General features: G+C 41.9%; 1 protein-coding gene and 1 long non-coding RNA gene across 3 annotated transcripts in view; one reads left to right on the top strand and one right to left on the bottom strand.

Annotated features, from left to right (window-relative positions):
* wnt7bb (wingless-type MMTV integration site family, member 7Bb) overlaps positions 1-17,628 on the top strand; it is a 35,517-nt gene extending 17,889 nt beyond the window's left edge. For both annotated transcript variants that reach the window (XM_077596632.1, XM_077596631.1), the window contains exons 3-4: positions 13,667-13,938; positions 16,676-17,628. In XM_077596632.1, coding sequence (XP_077452758.1) covers positions 13,667-13,938; positions 16,676-17,155 — 752 coding nt within the window. In that variant the 3' untranslated portion in view covers positions 17,156-17,628. The remainder of the gene's footprint in view (positions 1-13,666; positions 13,939-16,675) is intronic.
* On the bottom strand, positions 1,521-20,933 carry LOC144071473 (uncharacterized). Its single transcript, XR_013299639.1, has 2 exons — positions 20,840-20,933; positions 1,521-1,858 (listed from the first exon to the last, which is right to left on the bottom strand). It is a non-coding gene; the product is annotated as an uncharacterized LOC144071473 (long non-coding RNA).
* Positions 20,934-23,880: the final 2,947 nt, after the last annotated feature.

The raw sequence follows: 23,880 nt of genomic DNA, 5'->3' as shown, positions 1-23,880 counted from the left end.
TTCGAAATAGAGAAAAGATAAACAAATAAAATGCTTAACAAAATAAATTTTGATGTCTATGAATGAAATTCAAGAAAAAAAACACATCTTGCATAACACGTGAAAAACTCAATTTTTTGTACTCCTATTAAAAACCATGAATATGGAGGTGAAAATTGTGAATCAGGGGGCGTCTTATACTAGAAAAATTGTAAAATTCAACAATTTTAAGACGGTTTTAAACATGCGGCTTATACGTGGTGGCGGCTAATATGCGAGAAAAAACAGTATGTGCGTCTTATAGTCCAGAAATGACAACAATTGGATTGGATAACTTTATTCATCCCGTATTCGGGAAATTTCGTTGTCACAGTAGCAAGAGGGTGAGAATACAGACAGAGAAAAAGACATTGTAGACATAAATAGATCGGTAATAAGTAAGTTAATAAATAAATACATGAATAAATAAGCGTGTTGCTGAAATATATATATACATACATTTACACATATGTGTGCATACACAATATATATACATACATACACACATATATAAGCACATATATACATAAATACACATAGATGTACATGCATGCATATGGTAGGTCTTAACACTCAGCCATTTGTTTTGTTAAAGAGCCTAACAGCTGATGGGAGGAATTATCCTGTTAGCATCGACAGATAGACAAATATGGCACAAATATAGAATTTCCTTGTGAGTTCATGTCCATTTTCTGGATTAAAATCATCTTCAAATGGAGTGTGGGCGGAGCCTAACTGGAAAATGTTGATGATTTGGCTCTCAGAAGTCGAGGCGAGCCGGTGTTTGTTTTGATAAATTCCGGGTGGGCAATATTTGGCCTCACCTGTTGTTCAAAAGCGACTTCTGTCGCATTTATTCAACGGTGGGGAAGTTTGGCAGCCTTTCAAGTCCTGTTTTAAAAGGAGCATTTTGACCTATTTGCTCTCTTTGGAATAGAAATGCACTTGATGACTGCAGCTTGAAAATGGACACCTTTCAGCGGCTACACTCAGCATCAAAGAGTGGCGTCGTAAAACGTAGCGCTCCGGTTACCCTGTGTTTGACTTTCCAGCCAGTTTGTCACCGGCCTCACTCGGGCTAGCTTGAAAGCGCTTTGTTTTGCTACGTTGGTGGTGACGTATCACGCCGGTTTGATGGCGCCGTCAATAAAAGGGAGGAACGGATGCGGCGGCGCTTGTGCAGACGGTTTGAAAAAAAATTAAAGTTCATAAAAATGTGAGACCTAGGTAAAAAAAAATAACCGTGATATTCGAGGGATTACTGTTTAGTAATCCCTCATTTATCACGTCATCACTTAACGCAAATTCAGTACTACCTTGTGATTTTTTTCCGCTATTGATTCTTAAAAAATGTTTTTATATTTTTTTAAAGTTCATAAAAATGTGAAAATCACGCTGAAACTCGTAAGCGGAAGCCACTCTTGCTACTAGAAAAAAAAAGTTATAATAGGGTGACCCTACTTTGGGATTTTTCAATTATCATGGCCATGTTTGCTCTAGAATTGGATTAGATTAGAACTTTATTTCATCCCATATTTGGGAAGTTTTGTTGCAGTAGCAAAAAAAGACACACAAGACATTGTAGACCTAAAAAAAATAAAAAAAAATAACCGCGATATTCAAGGGATGACTGTATGTATTCCTTAAAACAAACAAAAAAAGAGGAGTAAAATGTGTAGGCTTGAACCAAAGCCGAGTCAAACAATAGCAGGCGTGTTCAGCTCTGTATTTGCCCCAGCCATCCTCCCACCACCACGATGGGAGCGAGCGACTCCCCTGGCAGCCTCCTTGTCTTTCATCCGACTCCGCCATCCGCGAGCGAGTGAGTGGGCCAATCCACCTGCCAAGGGGCCCAAAAAAAAAAGAAAGAAAAAAAAGTGCGTCCAATCAGATAAAGGATGTTTACGTCAGCGCCTTCATTGAAAAGCACTTCTGTGGAAAGAGCTGCTGGAGACCGGGTAGGAAGGGGGTGGGGGATTTGGGGGGGGGCGGAGTCAGTGGAGGGGAAAGGTCAGTGCCGATAGAGTGAGACTGGAGGAAGAAGATCCGTGAAAAACTCCTTATTTACTTTTTTGAGGGAATGAAGTCTCAGTGCTGACACAATGAAAGAAAATTGTTCATTCATTTTTTGAACTGCTTTATCCTCACTAGGCTCGCAGGGGGTGCTGGAGCCTATCCCAGCTGACTTTAGGCTAGGCAAGGCACAATGAGAGAAAGGCTAACCATTCGCACTTGCAATTGAGAATGTCCAATCAGCGTATCGTGCGTGTTTTTGGAATGTGGGAGGAAACCGGAGTACCCGGAGAAAACCCACGTAGGAAAGGGGGGGCATGCAAACTCCAAACAAGTGGATCGATCTGGATCCGAATGTAATCCAATTTAAAAAAGATAAAATATATATATATATATATATATATATATATATATATATATAATGAATATGAAATATATATTAAATAAATATTACATCTAAATATTATATCTAAAATATTAAATAAATATTACATCTAAATATTATATCTAAAATATTAAATAAATATTACATCTAAATATTATATCTAAGATATTAAATAAATATTACATCTAAATATTATATCTAAAATATTTAATAAATATTACATCTAAATATTATATCTAAAATATTAAATAAGTATTACATCTAAATATTATATCTAAAATATTATATCTAAAATATTATATCTAAAATATTATATCTAAAATATCATATCTAAAATATCATATCTAAAATATCATATCTAAAATATCATATCTAAAATATCATATCTAAAATATCATATCTAAAATATTATATCTAAAATAATATATCTAAAATATTATATCTAAAATATTATATCTAAAATGGGCCAGCCCACATGAAATCGAGCTGACGTTAATGCGTCCGCGAACCCACCCGAATTTGACACCCTTACACTAACCACTCATCTGCCAGATATTATTTCCCTATCTGCCAAATTATTTTTGAAATATAATTTATTATTTCTTTTTAATTGTCCTTGAATAATTTGGGTGTGTTTTAAGAGAGAATAAAAATAAGAGAAACATGAAACGAGGCAAAGAGCCACAGTAGATACAAAATATGATAAGAAACATGCGGCTCTGGAGCCGCGTGTTCGCCACCCATTCGCTGAATGACTATCCGCGTAATTGCCGTTCTATTGTCACGGGAGTAGCCATTAACGGCGAGCCGTGGCGACACAACGCTCGCACATTTTAAACGCATTACAAGAGAGCCCGCCCCCTTCTCGGAATCACTCGATGGCCGTTTTTGTGGTGTAATGAAATCCCCGCACGTTTGACAAGCGCGGTTTGACCGAACGCTAATAATGAACTGGCAACAGAAGCTTGAAATGTATTTAAATGACCGCTATGTTCCATTCTTGCTTTATTTCCTCCGCCTGAAAAAGGAAAAGGAAATGGGAGATGAAGTATTAAGTTAGAATGCTTGACACTGGGGGACGTCGGATTGACGTTGACGTTGTGATAGGCCGCTGCTTCTTTTTTTGGGGGCCAGTGGAATGGCAATAACTGGAAAGTCTAACTAATAAATTTATTTACATAAATATGGACATTGAAGAATAACTAATAGCTCGAAATCTGGATTTGGAGATTTCCCAGTGATGTTTTAAGGCAAAAGCCACTTGAAAATAGTCTTGTATAATTTGTTTTTTACATTTTTTGATGCTAAATGGTGTCGAACAATATTTCCTATTGTTGATCCAGATTTGGTATGGTTTTAACCAATCAATTAATATTCATTAATACAACATTAATATTGTTATTAACACCTGCACCTGTTCTTGCGTCTATCCATGTGCAAAATGGCTATGCTTGTAAGGAGTATCAACTTTAGTCTTAAAATTTGGCTTTCTCTACTATAAAATGTTCATTGGTACTCTTAAAAACTTTGATAAATCATCTTTCAAATAAAGATCATTCATACTTTGTGTTGTCAGACACAATTACGTCGTAAAAAAATTCTCTTTTGAAAAATGGGAGTTTAACAAATAAAAGATTGAGTTTACACTTTAGAGAAGGTGAAAAAATGACGTAATCACAAGATTGGATGATCATTAGGATCCGACAGCCGTTTCTGGCCACCGTAAAAAATTTCAACTCTCTACGTTGCACGGTTTGGACAAACGTAGCGAGAGAATGTTAACATACACACACACACACCCATAAATCACGCTTTATAAGGATTATAGATAGGGCTGCGTTAAAAAAAAACTAATATTTGTTGCAAAATGGCGCCCCCTTGAGAAAACGTTGACAAATATTTCACGCGAGCAGCAGAAGAACTTTGCATACGCCGATTTATTTTACATCACGTAATCAGAATATCGTTAACGTCGAGCCCTGTCAATCAAATCAATTCTCGCTTTCTTGATTGGTTTACTGACTGGCAACCCTACGCCCCAAATCAACCCGAATTATCTCCAACTCAATGCCACCCGAAACGGGACAAAAAAATTAGAAAGCCAACCAATCGATAGCTGCCGCTACGGTAAAGAAAGGAAGTGGGCGGGGCCTTCAAAAGCCGTTTGCCGGTCAGCTTCTGTCCGCCTTTTTTCCAAACCCGGTTCTTTCCCACATTTACGGCGAGTGATTTATGGGTCAGGTTGGTATGACGGCGGCGTGCTGTGAGAACCGACGCAGACGCCGTCGTCTGATAGCGTGCGGCCGAACATGTGGTAATGATGCGTGCATTGTGCCGAGGTGGAAGAAGTAGCGGCGTTGGCGGCGGTGGCGGTGGACGGATGGACGGAGGCCTATTTTTCAGCCCATCATCATGTGGTCGCTCGCGATCCTGTCTGACCATCCTCGCCACGCCGGCCAGAGAAAACACGGCGCTCGTGCGTGCCGGCTTTCCTTTCGCTGCGTCGGTCGGATACCCGAGCGGGACGCTTTTGTCATCCGCTGCGTGGGCTCGCCAAAGGTCATCGTTCGCGTTCCAGTGGCCGTATCTAAGGGCGGGCGGGGCCTTCGCCGGCGGCGTTCGTTCGTCGGTTAACGAGCTTCGGCGGTGTCGCTTCTCGGTCTGCTGACGTCGGGGTCGCTCCCGCGGACCCCCCGTCCGTCCGTCCGTCCGTCCGTCCCCTCCGGCCGGTTATCGCGTACATCTGCGTCTGTCTGTGTCTGCCGGGGGAGGAAGCAGGATGCCAGAGGATCAACTGTAATCTGGCGCCGCGCTTTGTCCCGTACAATCGCTGGATTCTCTCCGCGTTGGACATTTACACGTGCCAACAATCACAATGCCATTGGGCCACTTAGGTGATGGGTTGCACTGGGGAGGGGGCGGGGTTTGTTGTCAAACGGGGAGGGTCCAGCGGTGACTGAGTGCAGAACGGTGGCTCTGGTGGCTGAGCGGTTAGCGCAGGGGTGTCAGACTCGGGTTGGTTCAGGTTGGATTTCACGTGGGCCGGACCATTTTAGATATAATATTTAGATTTTTTTTAATAAATGGATTAAAAGAACTGGATTAAAAGCCCTGAATATTCCGTTTTTTATAGATCTAAAACTATGTTTATTTTAGCTTTTTAAAATATATTTTTAGATTTTACGAAATGATTTTTGAACTAAAAACACAGAAAAAAATGATTAAAAAATTACAATTATTGATTTTAAAGGGGGAAAATTAGGACATTTAATATACATCTATACTCTTCATTTGAATTTGATCCTAAAACAGCAAGTCGGCACTCATGATTTACTTTCCCGGGCCACACAAAATGATGCGGCGGGCCAGTTTTGGCCCCCGGGCCGCCACTTTGACACCTGTGACCTAGCGCTTCACATAGCGCATGTTGAAGAATTTCTAACATAATAACACGATTGACACTTTTCTATGACAATCACCCCCACAATTAAAAACTTTCTTCCACGCTAACAAATTCAACTCACTGATTAACAATCACGATGAGCAAATTCCATACTGTCATTCATCTCTGCAGTACATTTTCTAGCTTTGTATAGACCGGGTCGTGCTCGAGGCTCATTATTCGGGTAAAAAAAACCGGAGGAATGGCGTTTTCTCTGCCTGTTTTGACAAGTCAGATAACTCCATCTCCACCTCGGGGAGATTTGAGGCTGGTTTTTCACCGTTCCATTGGAAGTACAGTCAGTGTTTTTTCCCCCCGTTAGTCATTGCGAATGGTGGAGCTTGTTCGCTAATACGAGAGGAGTATATACTACTTCTCGTTGGCAAGTGGTCGTGCGTTATCCTATTGCGAGGACATTTGTGTACATTATTTTGGGAATATTTTGAAGGGAATAGTACAACAGCAAACAACACTCGATAGGTTGCATCTGAAAGTCAGGGTGGAGGCGGAGCCAATAGAGCCAACTCGGGAGAAGAAAGGTATCAAAATGTCAAACAAAATTAGAATTAAGTTTAGTGTAAGGTTACATTCAACTTCTTTTTGAGTGTCTGCATCGTAATAAAAGTTCATTTAAATTTGTTTATGTTATGTTACGAGCATGTTACCGTGCAAAAAGTCTCCCTCCGCGAAATCTGTCTAATTTTAGTACTATTAAACACATTTTAGCACTATTAAACCACTAGTTATTTCTTACTTTGCTAATAGATGGCGAATTAGAACAAATAAAAATGTTTTTTCCAATCCAATATCCGGTTTTGGGTGAATTAGCAACGAATTAATTTGTTTTTAGTTCATTTCTATGGGAAACGTTCATTTGAGTTACGAGTAAATCGACATACGAATGAAGCTCGTATCTCGAGGTACCACTGTAATTGTTTTAGCTTCACAGCTATTCTAGCAAGCCAGCGTATAAGTTGCGTGCGGCGTGCGTCGCCGTGTAACTTCCAGTCCAAGCGGAACGTGGGACCGGGATGTTTCTGGTAGAAAAATATTATTTTTATTGTAACAGCAACACGGCTGTACTAATAACTCGAGCTGCAAACCTCGCTAACCGCAACTTTGTCTGTAATTTGCGAGGAGCGTAGCGTAGGTTCTTAGCAACGGGACAGAAAAACTGGAACGGAAAACAGAGGAGGCCCATCGGGACGCAAAACCAGGGGTTTTCCTTCCACTTTTCTGCCGGGCCTCCTTTTTTTTTTACGGATGGGCCTCTCAGATGTGGAGACGATGCTAGCTAGCGCATATTGGGACTGGATTTGAACGCTAAAAAGTGATAGCCATGGTGGCTTTTAATTTAGATTTTCAGTATAATGACAATGAAGATTTATAAGTATTATAAAAATAATGGGAAGTTACAAACGTACTCTTACGCAGATTATTTTTTTATTTAAGGTGAGTTAAAACTACAAAAGAAATGAGAAGATATTAAAGTTAGCATGTTAGCCAAGTCGTTAGCATGTATGACACAGCACTTTTTTTTTCAGATGAAATTTGAAATCTAAGATAATGTGAGTCCGTGATAATTAATATGTGGTATCATTGTTTTTTTCCCGTCTAGAAATTATTTAAATGTGAAGAAAAGCTAAAATCGGAAGAAAATGAAAACTTCAAAAAAACAAAACAGGGGAACCCGGTGGTTGAGTGGTTAGCGCGTCGGCCTCACAGTAGGGGACCTGGGTTCAAATCCAGGTTGGTCCACCTGTGTGGTTTGCATATTCTCCCTGGGCATGCGTGGGTTTTCTCCGGGTACTCCGGTTTCCTCCCACATTCCAAAGACATGTATGCTAGGTTGATTGGACATTCTAAATTGTGTGAGCGCGAATGGTTGTTTGTCTCCTGGTGCCCTGTGATTGGCTGGCCACCAATTTAGGGTGTCCCTTGAAGTCAGCTGGGATAGGCTCCAGCACCCCCCGCGACCCTAGTGAGGATAAAGCGGTTCAGAAAATGAGAGACAAAACCAAAAACAAAAAAACAAGTTAACAAAGACGCTACCCTGTGATTGGCTGGCAACTAAGTCCTGTAGGAAATGGACACTGCTAATTTTCTCCTAATTTATTCCAATAAATATTAATTATTACACGTCTTTAGCATTTATAACCTACAAGCTCCGCCCTAAAAGTGCCAAAAACTCACCATGGCAACAACAGGATCCATTCATTCATTGATTCGCTTATCCTCACAAGAGTCGCAGGGGGTGCTGGAGCCTATCCAAGCTAACTCCGGGCAGCAGGCCATGGACACCCTGAATCGGTGGCCATCCAATAGCAGAACAGGATCCATCCAGACCATCTTAACGATGGACTAGGTGTGTTTTGAGAGGCTGGGTATGTCATTGTCATGTCTCGTGCTAACATTTCAAAGTAAATATTCATTTTTACTACCATTTATGTTTAGTAAACTCAGGTGTAGCGACTCCCAACCGCCAGCAGGTGACACTTTTTCCTTTGTTCACCACCACAGTGCCATTTGTTTGATTTGTATGTACACTTAGTACGTATGTGTGTGTGTGTGTGTGTGGCCTTTAGACAGATTCCCCTTCACAAGGTGATAATAGAAAGCATTAATCAGCACAAATCACACCATGATTCATTTATAGTAAAAAAAAAAAGCAATTAAATTGAATTTAGTTCATTTCAATGGCAATTTGTGCACCAGCATAACAACTTTCCATTTTTTTTTTGGAGTAACTAACTATACTTGTAGTTAAATCCAGAAAAGGGCGACTTCCACCACCTTTGCCCGATTTAGCCTGGCAAAACAGCACCAAGGAGTTCATTCTCCCAGCTGTTATTGCCTTTCTTTGTCCCCTTGTGTCAGCAGCCGTGACTCCACCGTCGCCCGCCCGGAGGCGGCCAGGCCAGCGAGGCCGACCGAGGTCAGCCGACGACACTCGTATCGGCGGCGCTTGTAAATCTTCCCGTGCCGTGTCATGAGAAATTTCTCCCAGCGGCACAACTCCAAAAAAAAAAAGGCAGATTTGATTTCCAGTGGTCAGCCGCGACATCTTTTTGCGTCCCCCCTTGGTCGCCTACATCCCCCCGGGTTGGGACATGTGGCATCGTCACCTGTACCTGTTCAAAAATGGCGTCGTATTGAAAATCTCCCTGCCCGGACACTTGCCTCTAAAAGTCTATTAGACATCTGTTTTAATATTCGGCCATTTTTTTTCCCGACTGGTTTCCAAGTTCACTGAGGTTTTTCTGGTCAGTGCAATTTTCCACTGGCAGAAAACGAGGCAACCCCAGGGTGGTTCCTCCTGGAGGGCTTTCAGGACTCTTGACAGTTATACGGGTGCCGTTTTTTTTTTTGGTTTTCCCGCGGTGGCTTCCTGGCCCAAAGAAGGCCCTTCCTTCTCCGAGGGCACGGCGAGTCCACTCGCACGCACGTCGGGGTAAAAGCGCGTTGTTGTTGTTGCAAAACGGTGTTGTGGTTGGATTTTTTTGGGCCACCCCACCCTTGTATTTGGCGGCGCACGCGGCAAATTCTGAACTCACTATCGAGGTCTTCCATCGTTCCAATTGGCTTTGGTCGAAATGGTAAATAAATACGTTTAGGTTGCACTATCGGTGAATTTTTACACTGTAATTTAATGACTGAATTTTGTCAAAATTATTCCTGACCAACAGCGAAAGGGGTTTAAAAATGTTCACTGCTTTTGTTTGGGGGGTTTATTTAAAAAAAATAAAAAAAATTGTACAAGTTGGATGGCCTGGTGGATGAGTGGTTAGCGTGTTGGGTTTGCAGTTCTGGGGTACAGGGTTCGATCCCAGGTGGGTTGTCGGATGCAGAGTTTGGATGTTCTCCCCTGGCTTGTGTGGGTTTTCTCTAGGTACTCCAGTTTCCTCCCGCATTCCAAAAACGTGCATGCTAGGCTAGCGGTCAGGCTAAATTGCCTAACCATAGCTAGGATTGGTTGTCCATCTCCTTGCTGTGAGCGATTCAGTTCTGGGGTCGCAGGTTCGATCCCAGAGTTTACATGTTCTCCCCTGGCTTTTGTGGGTTTTCTCTGGGTACTCTGGTTTCCTCCCACATTCCAAAAACATGCATGCTAGGCTAGCTGTTAGTCTAAATAGCCTAACCCTAGCTACGATTGGTTGTCTGTCTCCTTGCGATGAGCGATTCAGTTCTGGAGTCGCAGGTTCGATCCCAGAGTTTACATGTTCTCCCCTGGCTTGTGTGGGTTTTCTCTGGGTACTCCGGTTACCTCCCACATTCCAAAAACATGCATGGTACGCTAATTGGACAATCTAAATTGCCCCTTGGCTGGTCACCAATTCAGGGTGTCCCCCTGAAGTCAGCTGAGATAGGCTCCAGCACCCCCCGCGACCCTAGTGAGGATAAAGCGGTTCAGAAAATGGATGAATGAATAAATTTCAAGCAAGCATGAGGTGCACCCATATACATATACATATACATATACATATACATATACATATACATATACATATACATATACATATACATATACATATACATATACATATACATATACATATACATATACATATACATATACATATACTTATTTACTTATTTTTATTTTTTACGTACTATAGATGTATTGAGTCAGTCAGAAAAGTACTGGGTGGCTTGTTTTTCCTCAACAGGGACGCAAAAATATATTTAAAAAATAATAATAAATGCCAGTGAGATGACAACAAGAGGTGAATAAGTAGGAAATGGAATGGAAAAGACGAGACGCTAGTCAGCTTCCTGCGGCCGCCGTGATTTGCCGGGCTTTTCTGGGAAAATGGCTTCCGAGCCAGCAAAGCCAAATATTTGCGGGAGAGTGTATTACACAACGTACATCAAAAGACGCCTGCAAGCGCTTTTTGCTTCTTGCTTCTTGTTTTTGCCGCTCTCAGCCAGCATGAATGAAGGAAGGAAAGAATGAATGACGGAAGAGAGGCTGCTGCCGTCATAGCCTTTTCACACAAGAGGCCTTTGTGGCCATTAGGAGCGTCGCTGAGGATTCTGGGATTGCTCCGCTTTGCTTATTGTTTATTACGTCTACTTTTCTTGCATTGTATTTGTTGGTTTGTACTAGAATGTTTGGTTTTGTGGCTTTTATTGTGGCTAAATGCAGCAGATTTTTAACCAAAAGTCAGACTACTTTCATTTTCCATCTCGACAAGGGTCGCGGGGGGTGCTGGAGCCTATGACAGCTAACGGCAGGGGACACCATGAAACGATGGCCGGCCAATCGCAGGGCATGTGGAGACAAAGGACAACCAATCATAGCTAGAGTTAGGCAGTTTAGAGCATTCAACCAGCTAATTAGCCTAGCATGCACGTTTTGGGAGGAAACTGGAGTACCCGGAGAAAACCCACACAAGCCTGGGGCAAACATGCAAACTCCACATAGGAGGACCAACCTGGAATTGAACCCAGCACCCAAGAACTGCTAGGCTGACACGCTAACCACTCAGTCGAAAACCGGAGTACCCGGAGAAAACCCACACAAGCCTGGGGAGAACATGCAAACTCCAAACAGGAGGACCAACCTAGGATTGAACCCAGTACCCCAGAACTGCTAGGCTGACACGCTAACCACTCAGCCGGAAACCGGACTACCCGGAGAAATCCCACGCAAGCCCAGGGAGAACCCATTGAAAGCATGAGAAATTAAATCCATTTTAACTCGGACGTCCGGCATTCAATTATCATGTTAGAGGAGAACAAACAATCACTTTCATGAAAAATAGTACTCAAAAACTGGGACTAATTTAACAAAATAAAAGGTTAGACGCACACCGACAAATAGTCAAAAATTACTTACATGTCCAAGAAACACGAATCAACACTCCCACAACCAGACCTGCCAGAAGACGGGCTTTATATACACCAACACGGGTTGATTACAAAATACAAACACCTGGTCTCACAAGGGAAGGGAAGCCAGGAGGGACACAAGAGCCCAAATGCATACAAATCACACAGACAGGACACACAAGGAAAACATACCCTTACACTCACCCCAAAAACATGACAAATGGATTTGACATATATAATATAAAATATTAGGGGGCTTTGTTTCCTTAATTTTATCGTTCTAAGTCAAGGGTGTCAGACTCGGGTTGGTTCGCGGGCCGGTTTAACGTCAACTTGATTTCACGTGGGCCGGACCATTTTAGATATAATATTTAGATTTATTTTTAATAAATGGATTAAAAGGACTGGATTAAAAGCCCTGAATATTCCGTTTTTTAATAGATCTAAAACAATGTTTATTTGAGCTTTTTTAAAATATATTTTTAGATTTTACAAAATGATTTTTGAATTAAAAACACAGAAAAATTGATTAAAAAATGACAATGATTGATTTAAAAGGGGGAAAATCAGGAAATTTAATATACATCTCTACTCTTCATTTTAATTTGATCCAAAAAAACAGAAAGTCGGCACTCATCATTTACTTTCCCGGGCCACACAAAATGATGCGGCGGGCCAGATTTGGCCCCCGGGCCGCCACTTTGACACAGGTGTTCTAAGTGGTCGTATGCTAACATTCCCGCGTTTTGGGAGCGACCTGATCCACTTGACCCTTCCCGTCAATAGACATAAACAATACAAGCCATCAGTTTTCCTTATCCAAAAAGAAGCGAGAAAGAATGAAGTCATGCCCCTTAAACATGTCCAGCTTGGATAAAACTGGCGTCATGGCAACGGCTAGCCTTTTCTCTTTAATGGTTAGCAATGCGCTAAAGACCTCCAGTGACTTTTCTCACACTGTCGGTTCAGTTTTAAGCCCGGCAATGTGGAATGGTGCGCTCACGCCAGTCTGGCTCCCTCACGGGGGAGAATTACAACAACAATAAAAAGAAAAAAAAATGGACTAAAACAAGATGCCTAAGTGCTTTAGCTTTTGCCGTTGGGGTTGCTGCACACAAGGTGCTACGCTTGAGGAATTCAGCACTTTGGACAGCACCTAGACCAACTCTCACCGCACAAAAATTCCAATGCTACACTCCCAAAAGCGGGGCCCGGAATGCTTTGTGGTCAGAAAAGGGACCGCGTTCCTAAAAATAGGGGGAGGACGCAAGAGGGAGGGGCATTTTAATCTCTTATCGAGCAGTAAAAACTCTTTTGTTATGAAATGACAGCAATCGTAGAGTGACCGACATAGACAACAACTAAATAGAATAAGCATCTATTGGTATGCGATAGGGACTCCAACTGAATGTTGACTTGGTAATTTGTTCATTTTCTGAAGCGGGGGTGCCGCAGCCTATGTCAGCTGTCTATGGGACACCCCGAATTGGTAGCCGGCCAATGACAGGGCACGAGGAGAGAAAGGAGAACCAATCATAGATCGCGTTTGGCAGTTTAGAGTGTTCAACGAGCTAGCCTAGCATGTTTTTTGGGGGAGGTGGGGGGAAACCGGAGTAGCGGGAGAAAACCCACGCAAGCCAGGGGAGAACATGCAAACTCCACGCAGTGAGGATCGACCTGGGAATTGAACCCTCGACCCCAGAAATGTGAAGCCAAGACGCTAACCACTCATCCACCTGGTCGCCCACTTAATTTTTTTTCATTTAAAATTGTATATCTGCCACTTGATTGTGATACTTGGCTGACTCGGTACGGGCAAGCGTGGGATCGATTCCCGTATGATGACGGTTGACTGGCGACCAGTCTTAGGTGTATTCTGCCAACCCTAAAATGGCCACCGAATTCCAAACGTGTCCTTTTCGTATTATTCCTGCGCTCCGCAATCCTAAAGAAAGCTTCCATTTTCTCTCTCGCAGGCAGCCGGGAAGCGGCGTTCACGTACGCCATCACGGCGGCGGGCGTGGCGCACGCCATCACGGCGGCGTGCAGTCAGGGCAACCTGAGCCAGTGCGGCTGCGACCGGGAGAAGCAAGGCTACTACAATCAGGAGGAAGGCTGGAAGTGGGGCGGCTGCTCGGCCGATATCAAGTACGGCATCGAGTTCTCCCGACGCTTCGTCGACGCTCGCGAGATCAAGAAGACGCCGCGCCGACTCATGAACCTGCACAACAACGAGGCGGGAAGAAAGGTATTCCATGGAAGAATACAGGATGAATAAAGTTATCTAATCTAATCTAATCTAATCTAATCTAATCTAATCTAATCTAATCTAATCTAATCTAATCTAATCTAATCTATAGACAATCAATCTTTAACCCATTTTTGAACTGAATTGAATGCTTTTATTGTCATCATAAAAGTATAATGAGATTTAAAGCTTCACTACAAAGTGCAGCAATTTATAAATAATCAATTAATAAAAATAAAAATAAATAATCACTAAATAATGATAAAAATAAATAATCACTAAATAATGATATAAATAAATCATCACTAAATAATGATAAAAATAAATCATCAATAAATAATAATACAAATAAATCATCAATAAATAATAATACAAATAAATCATCAATAAATAATACTACAAATAAATTATCAATAAATAATAATACAAATAAATCCTCAATAAATAATAATACAAATAAATCATCAATAAATAATAATACCAATAAATCCTCAATAAATAATAATACAAATAAATCATCAATAAATAATAATACAAATAAATCATCAATAAATAATAATAAAAATAAATAATAAATAAGTCAGAAATAGTACTCAAGATAATCCAACATAATAAGTAGTCACCAACACAAATAAGTATGTGGACAAATAACAACAAACTAATAAAAGAACGCACAAAAATAATCAATAAATAATAATAAAAAATCAATAATCAATAAATAAGTAGGAAATATGCTCGTTAGCTTCTGCGCTAACCGCTCATTTTGCATCACGAATGTATAAATCAGTCTTGGCGTGTATTTTTTACTGGATGCCCAGAAGCCAGGATGTCTTCAAGTATCCACTTATGAAAACTTAATAACAATATAATATAATAACCTTGACATGATGGCTCCATCCTGCTCTTATTGGCTCGCGGCTCATTTCGCTCCGCTAGCCAAACGACGTCGCTCGTCAATGAGTCACTCCAGCTGACAAAATCAAGTGATTTAAATATTGACAATTTCCTCCACACCACCCTTAAAAACACATTTGTATCATTTTCGCTTTCGCTAACCCTAATAAAAGCATCATTTGTCATGAACAGTCTACGATTGGCTATCCACCACCGAGCGTTTCTCAGCGTAACAGAACAAAAAACAAAACATCCCCAACTTTATCGGCGGCCTTGCCCATAAAAAGTCGTAAAATGAAGACCAACGAGCTGATAAAAAGGATCTTTTACGGGGACTGGACTGTCATAAAAAGCTGTAAAAAGCTCGTAAATCCACCGTGTGAGTTTCAAGTGACGAGCCGAGTGAGTGTGCGTACGTGTTGTGACAGATGAGAGGCTTTGACAGACACGCCGTAAGTAGACGTTTCCATCTATTTGCTGGGCGGCGCATTCCTTGCGGCTTTTCTCTCTTTACATTTTTGGAAATCCTCAACGCGTACACCGGTTTGGACCGGAGCGCCACTTTGGAAAGCGTCAACAAACGACGCCATTTTGTGTGTGTGTTTTTTTTTCCATCGGAAGAATGAAAATAGCCACGTACCTATTTCGTTCTTACCTTTTCGTGACCTCGACGGCCATCCACGTCTGGCCGGGAGGGCCGGCAGCGAGCGTGGAAATGGCGAGTGCGCGACATTATTACCGCGTCTAGACTTTTTTTTTTCGCCATGATGTCACGCATATTTCCAAGTGGAAAAAGTCAAAAGAGTTCCCATAGTAAACAAACCATTGCATGTCATTTGTCAAAAGCACTCGAGTGGTTCCACTGAAAAACCACATATACGCGAGGAAAGTCTAGACAGTGACAAGAGCGGCCGCCATGTTGGTTGGTATACAGATGGTCACTATGCAAGGCAATGGAACGCAATTGGTTATTTGCTAAAAATTTGATGACATGAGTGCGTTGGAGCCAATAACAATAAATCAGAAAATGCCACTACTAGTTTCAATCCTTGTTTTCTTTAACCTCCAATTAGCAAAAACATAGCTTTTTTTATGCTAGCCAATGCTAGCCTATGATTTACACATGGTCAAAATGGAAATAAAAAGGAACAAAATAGATTTTTTTCACAAATTTGATGGCTTTAGTGCGTTAGAGGCAATTACAAATCTAATTTCTGATACAAAAAAGAAAAATAAATAAGTGCCACTTGTTTATCGCCTTGTTTTCTTTAACCTCCAATTAGCAAAAACAAAGCTTCTTCTATGCTAGCACTGCTAGCCTATGATTTATACATGGCCAAAATGGAAATAAAAGGAACACAATTGTTTTTTTCACAAATTTAATGGCTTTAGTGCATTGGAGGCAATTACAAATCTAATTTCTCACACCAAAGATAAAAAAAAAAAAGTACCACTTCTTGTTTTGAGGAAAACATGCACCAGTACGTCTTGTAAAATAACCAAAAGCTAGCTAAAAAAAGCTTGTTTTGCTAAACTAGCTTAAAGTAGCCTATGGCTCATACAATGGAAATTCTGCGTAACATAATTATACCACATACTATAATCATACAATAAGTCACTTGACTCTGACCAATAGCAGAGCAGCATCTTAGAGATACTAGGGCGCACACCTGCCGCCATTTTGGAATTTCAGGACTCTTTAAGAAATTATTGTGCGTGAAAAGTGACGTAAAGGAGGACGAAAAAAAATCGTAACGTGAAAAAAAAACGTAAAATGACATTTAAATAACGATAAGGCCCGATTGGCTCTGGTAAAAACGAATCTCCTCCCTCTTCTCCACAGGTTCTAGAAGAAAGAATGAAGCTGGAATGCAAATGCCACGGCGTGTCGGGCTCCTGCACCACCAAGACGTGCTGGACCACGCTCCCCAAGTTCCGAGAGATCGGCTACGTGCTCAAGGACAAGTACAACGAGGCGGTCCACGTGGAGGTGATGCGGGCCAACCGCCTTCGGCAGCCCAGCCACCTGAAGGTCAAGCAGTCTCAGGGCTACCGCAAGCCCATGGACACGGACCTGGTCTACATCGAGAGGTCGCCCAACTACTGCGAGGAGGACGCGGCCACGGGCAGCGTGGGCACCCAGGGCCGCCTGTGCAACCGCACCTCGCCGCACACGGACGGCTGCGACCTCATGTGCTGTGGGCGGGGCTACAACACGCACCAGTATACCAAAGTGTGGCAGTGCAACTGCAAATTCCAGTGGTGCTGCTTCGTCAAGTGCAACACCTGCAGCGAGCGGACCGAGGTGTTCACCTGCAAGTAGAAGCCCCGCCCACTCCGGGCAGATTTAGCCACGGACGCTAGCCGCCGCATGGTTTTGCACACGAGAATCTTTCCATGGCTTCCCGCAGAGTCGAACGCGAACCGGTTGGATGACGGGCAACAAGCTCTGGGATTTGAAAAGACCCGCCGGCGACGTGACGGGAAAAAAAAACCTGCGCCGATTGGACGCCGCGGGTCGACGCTGGAACTCGAACCGAGACAAAAAAAACAAAAGAAAAACAAAGCAGAGAACTCTGGGAAAGCTTCTGCTGCCAACTGGAATACGATGGAGTTATTGTTAGTCTTCCAGTCACACTGGAACTGTCTGTTCTGAACACTGAAAAATAAATTGTCTATTTATGTAATAGTATCTTAAAAAAAACAAAGCACTAACGGGTAGAGATGTCTGTTTTTTTGTACTAAGTGTAAAGCAGGGGTCACCAAAACGGGGGTCCTCGAGGGCACCTATTTGTCTATTTTACATGTCTCCCTCCTTCAAAACTATATATATATATATATATATATATTCATCCTCACAAGGGCCGTGGGGGGTGCTTGAGCTCATCCCAGCTAACTACAGGCACCAGGAGACAAAGAACAACCAATCATAGCTTGGGTTAGGCAATTTAAAGAGTTCAACCAGTTAGCCGTTAGCCTAGCATGCATGTTTTGGGGATGTGGGAGGAATCCGGACTACCCAGAGAAAAACCACAGAAGCCTTGGGAAAACATGTAAACTCCACACAGGGGATTGAACCCGGATCCCCAGAACTGCTAGGCCGACGCGCTACCCACTCATCCACCGGACCGCTAAACCTGTAGTCATTTAATTGTTAGCCAGCCAATCGCAGAGCACACGCAGACAAAAAACAACCAATCATAGCTAGGGTTAGCCAATTTAAAGAGTTCAACCAGTTAGCTTAGCATGTATGTTTTGGGGATGTGGGAGGAAACTGGACTACCCAGAGAAAACCCACAGAAGCCTTGGGAAAACATGCATAGGAGGACGGACATGGAATTGAACCCAGTTCCCCAGAACTGCATTCCGACATGCTAACCACTCATCCACCGGACCGCCAAAACTGTTATTATTGAATTGTTAGCCAGCCAACCGCAGTCCTTGAAGGCATCTTAATACAAAGAACAACTCTTGTTTATTTGAATCCGGAGCGAGACATGCAAAAGGGACTGTGCCGGTGGCGTCCGAGACCCGACTTGGTGAGTCTTGGTGTAAAGAAAGTACTTTAGGAGCTCTGACTGAAGCCCATCCGACCCTTAAACGCCTCATCTTGTCTCGTTGAAAAGAGCACGGTCGGTCGTTTTACGCGGTGACATCCGAGCGGCGGGAATGTTTCCCGGAAGCCGGGTGTTGTTGTCGAGTGCTGCACTGATACTTTCGTGCTAAATAAAAGTCCTTGTTTGGAAAGTACTCGCCGAGGCACTTTTATTGACCTTTGGACGCACTTAGCGTCGCAGAACGTGCGGCCTGGCGAGTCCCCCCGCTATGCAAAGTGGAACGTTCCTTCTTAAGACGTTCCGCTGTGTTTTTCATTTTCGAATCGTTGCAATCCAGCTATTAGTCAGTGACATTAATGCATGAAAAAAAATCAGTGTGCAAAGCTACTGATGACTGACAATAAAACGTGACAACTCCCTGGGGAATGTTGCTGATAATTTGTGTGGGTGTGTGGTTACGGCACCCAAGATGGACTAGGACTCGGTGGGGGGAAAAAATAGGAGCTTTTCTGACGCTTTAGATAGATGCTACAATTTTATTGGCTCACTTTAGATATCACATTGGGAAAATTAAACAAAAAATATGATATACAGATAGCATAAGGCATTGAAAAAATATTCTTGAAATTTCCTGATTTTCCCCCTATTAAATCAATAATGGTCATTTTTAAATCCATTTTTCTGTGTTTTTAGTTCAAAAATCATTTTGTAAAATCTAAAAATATATTTTAAAAAAAAGCTAAAATAAACATTTTATGTAGGCCGGACCATTTTTGATATAATATTTAGATATTTTTTTTATAAATGGATTAAAATAACTAGATTAAAATCGCTGAATATTCTGTATTTATAGATCTAAAACATTTTTTTTAGCTTTTTTTTAATATATTTTTAGATTTTACATAATGATTTTTGAACTAAAAACAGAAAAAATGGATAAAAAAATTACAATTATTGATTTAAAAGGGGGGAAATCAGGAAATTTAATATACATCTATACTTATATAATTTGATCCTAAAACAGAAAGTTTGCACTCATGATTTACTTTCCCGGGCCACATAAAATGATGCGCCGGGCCAAATTTGGCCCGCGGGCCGCCACTTTGGCACCTGTGGTATAGATGTATATTAAATTTCCTGATTTTTCCCCTTTTAAATCAAGAATTGTAATTTTTTAATCCATTTTTTTCTGTGTTTTTAGTTCAAAAATCTTTTTGTAAAATCTAAATATATATTAAAAAAAGCTAAAATAAACATTGTTTTAGATCTATAAAAAACTGAATATTCAGAGCTTTTAATCGAGTTCTTTTAATCCATTTATATAAAAAAATATATCTAAATATTATATCTAAAATAGTCCGGCCCACGTGAAATCAAGTTGACGTTAAAGGGGGCCGCGAACCAGCCCGAGTCTGACACCCTTGAGCTAAGTGGACGAGTTGAAGAGCGTCATGCAAATGAGTTTTGAAAGCAGCTCAGTGTTCCTTTTGTTTCTGGACACACTAGAGCCCAAAAAACATTCTTGTTGAGATGGACGGGATGGCTGGACGGAAACAAAGTGTGAAAAAGAGCCGTTATAGAGCATTAAATAGCAGGAGAAGGAGCTAATTGAGAAAAGTTGGCAGTCTCCACTTCGCAATCAAGCGTGTACGGCATGCTAATGCTAATGCACTATTAGAAAAGACTACAAAAAACTCCACCGAGGCCTGATTAAGCCTAATTTGGATCAACCTCCACTTTTAAACAAATTCCCCTATTATATTTCCATTATGTTATGGAATCCCCTTATTTTTTTACTTTAATTACTGTTACATGCTGTCATATTTCCTTCAGCGTTGCCAAACTCCAACGTGGATTAATGCAGTTATTATGGCAATAAAAATCAAATGTAAAACACACACGGGGTGACGTACAGAATAAGATGGTACTCTGCCAAACCTTTTTTTCTAAACGTTTTTTTTTTTAAACTTGGCTGAGCCACTTCATTCTAGTATTAGCAAAAGGATGCTATTGAGAAAAGCCAGTAGAGCAGAAGTAAAATGGGTTTTGTTAAATTGTCTGAAGCCTTTGGCCCCGGAAATGCAAAAAAGCTCCATCCCACAGTATTGCGGATGACGTAATAAAAAAAATAAAATAAAATATTCAGCTATGTCTGAATGAGTTCACGTCACAATTTCTGGGCTCGAATCCCCCCAAACAGTATTTTGAACGAGTCCACCGTGATGACGGGAGCAGAAAAAAAAGAAGAAAAGCGGCGACTTTATGCAAATAATTGAAATTCATTACGCTATGGCATACGTCATAGTTCAGCGACGAGTCACGTCCAAATGCGGCAGCTGTCACGATGGACGTGAAACGCCGAGTTTAGAGCTTGGAAGTCGGTCAAACTTCGCCCCGATTCGATTGTCAAGGAATTACGCATTAAATTCGACTGGAATGGAATCACTCACCACGTAGTCAGATCGCCAAAAGTCCACTCAGGATGATTTGGAAGTCTTAATAATCCTCGTGTGTATCCTTTTACTGTGAAATCATGGAGTGGCAGGTGTCCAGCCAATCATTGAACACGATGAAGTCACGCGACGCAGCCAATCACGGCATTGTTTGTACTTCCGCAGTAGGCTAAAGCTAAGCCAGCTAAATTGAATGTGATATGTCGCGTCCCTAAAACAGCGTTAAAAAAGAAGTGTGCATCTTTTAAATTGGAATGGCTGTCGGAATATGTGCAAATAGAAGAACAAGCGTTGGAGGATATCTTTTGTGCACTACGTGGTGAAAGCTTTAAATCGCATTTTAGTTGTATAATGACAATAAAAGCAATCAATTCGATTCAATTCATAAAAGTTGTGATCGAGTTTTCCGGTGGAAAATTATGCACTAAATGGAAGACAAACTACTTCAAGCACAGACGTGAACAATACGGTAAGTCAGATTTATGCAAATTCTAGTGCCATTTATTAAGATGTTTTATGTATGGATATTAATAATTCCATGTTATGGCTAGATCATTTACGATAGTAAAAAATACAGCTGTCAACCTCGGCCAAAATTTTAATGATTGCAATTCCCCGTATTAAGTGATTAAAAAAACGGCAAATGCAATCACAGGAGTAAAAAGCTCAAAAAGTTCTCAGAATATTAAAGGAATTTTTTAATTAAAAAAAAAAAATTGGGGGGTAAAAATGATCAGAAATAACAAAATTGCAAAGCTCTTTAAATAATGTCATTGACACAAACAGATAAGCGAAGACACTATTTAACAGCCGCCATTTTAAATAATCGTAAATTAGGCCCGAGATGAAAAATATCGAAAATTCCTGGCTGGTGCAACGTGTTTTTTTCACGTCCTTGACTATCGAACGAGCCACATGAAGGGAATGGAACTCCAACAAGTCCGATTTCTGGCGGGTGAACGCCTGATATTAGCCAGATCCCGAACGAGAAAATCTTCCAGGGCGACTCTTCAATTACAGCTCTTTCTGTCTCCTCGTGTCCAGGAAACTTATTTTTAATAGTCCGGTGGATGATGGATTATTCTGGGTCGAACCTTTTTTTTAAGTGCTTTTTCAGGACAAGGGGGGGGGTGACGGAGAACCGGTGGAACGGCCTCGGAACGTTTCGAAAAGGCCAAGTTTGGTGGCCATGGTCAATAAAAGGGGCAGGGCCTTGTCTGTACGCAGCCTGCTGCAATTAAGACGGTGCGCTTGGCCTTTTTGCATGTTCCTCTAACTTTGTTTTGACTGCTCCATCATTCGCGGGGTTCTCGTCATCTGCTTGATATTAGTGGTGAGGAACACATGGCCACTCAAAGGCAGCTGGGGCCCCGCGTGACATCATAGACCGCAAAGCCGAGCGGGGGCATCGTCGAGAACCCCCTCCCCCTCCCGGCTTTCATCGGGCCCCTCCCAGTTCAAGCGGATGAGACGTCTAGCCCCGTCAATGGCGGATGATGTGGTGACCGTAGGCCGGGTTTGCAGTGTTTATCAATACGACGATCTGATTGGATACAGACAAACAGCTGACTATGGGCGCCCCGAATCGGCGCAGGGAAGGAGGAGACAAAGGACGACCAATCAGGGTTCGGGTTAGGCAATTTAGCGTACAATTAGCCTAGCATGTGTGTTTGTTGGGATGTGGGAGGAAAGCGGAGTACCTGGAGAAAACCCACGCGAGCCCGGGAGAATATGCCAACTCCATACAGTGAGGATCCACTTGGGATCGAACCCTCGACCCCAAAACTGTGAGGCCGACACGCTCACCACAAGGAGACGCACAGCTAATTCTAGCTAAGGTTAGGCAATTTTGCGTACAATTAGCCTAGCATGTGTGTTTTTGAGATGTCTGAGGAAACCGGAGTACCTGGAGAAAACCCACGTGAGCCCCGGGAGAACATGCCAACTCCACACAGTGAGGATCCACGTGGGATCGAACCCTCGACCCCAGAACTGTGAGGCCGACGCGCTCACCACAAGGAGACGGACAACCAATCATAGCTAAGGTTAGGCAATTTTGCATCCAGTTAGCCTAGCATGCATGTGTGTTTTTGGGATGTGGGAGGAAAGCGGAGTACCTGGAGAAAACCCACACGAGCCCCGGGAGAACATGCCAACTCCACACAATGAGGATCCACTTGGGATCGAACCCTCGACCCCAAAACTGTGAGGCCGACGCTCTCACCATAAGGAGACGCATAGCCAATCGTAGCTAAGGTTAGGCAATTTTGTGTACAATTAGCCTAGCATGCATTTTTTTGGGGGATGTGTGAGGAAAGCGGAGTACCTGGAGAAAACCCACGTGAGCCCGGGAGAACACACCAACTCCACACAGTGACGACCCATTTGGGAATCAAACCCAAGACCCCAGAACTGCGAGGCCGACCCCCTAATCCGCCTTCCGATTGAAATAAGATTGTCATCTCTTAGATTTGCTGTTTTATTAAAAATATTTCTCACTCCGATGCATGAAATGCTTTTTCCAACAACATTAACAAACACAAAACCGCTATTAATTTTTCATATAATGTCCAGTATGAAATCAACCAAAGGGCCGTAAATCAAGTTTATTTACAACAAATTTGGTCATATCAGCAAATTGACATACTCCACATGTGTCAAAGTGGCGGCCCGGGGGCCAAATCTGGTCCGCCGCATCATTTTGTGTGGCCCGGGAAAGTAAATCATGAGCGCCGACTTTCTGTTTTACGATCAAATTAAAATGAAGATTATAGATGTATATTAAATGTCCTGATTTTCCCCCTTTTTAAATCAATAATTGTCATTTTTTAATCTATTTTTTCTGTGTTTTTAGTTCAAAAATCATTTTGTAAAATCTAAAAATATATTTAAAAAGCTAAAATAAACATTGTTTTAGATCTATAAAAATCTGAATATTCAGGGGTTTTAATCCAGTTCTTTTAATCCATTTATTTAAAAAAATCTAAAAATTATATCTAAAATCGTCCGGCCCACGTGAAATCAAGTTGACGTTAAAG

Source organism: Stigmatopora argus, chromosome 3, assembly GCF_051989625.1.
Source record: "Stigmatopora argus isolate UIUO_Sarg chromosome 3, RoL_Sarg_1.0, whole genome shotgun sequence".
Classification (NCBI taxonomy): Eukaryota; Metazoa; Chordata; class Actinopteri; order Syngnathiformes; family Syngnathidae; genus Stigmatopora; species Stigmatopora argus.
This window is presented reverse-complemented; position numbering and strand designations above follow the sequence as displayed.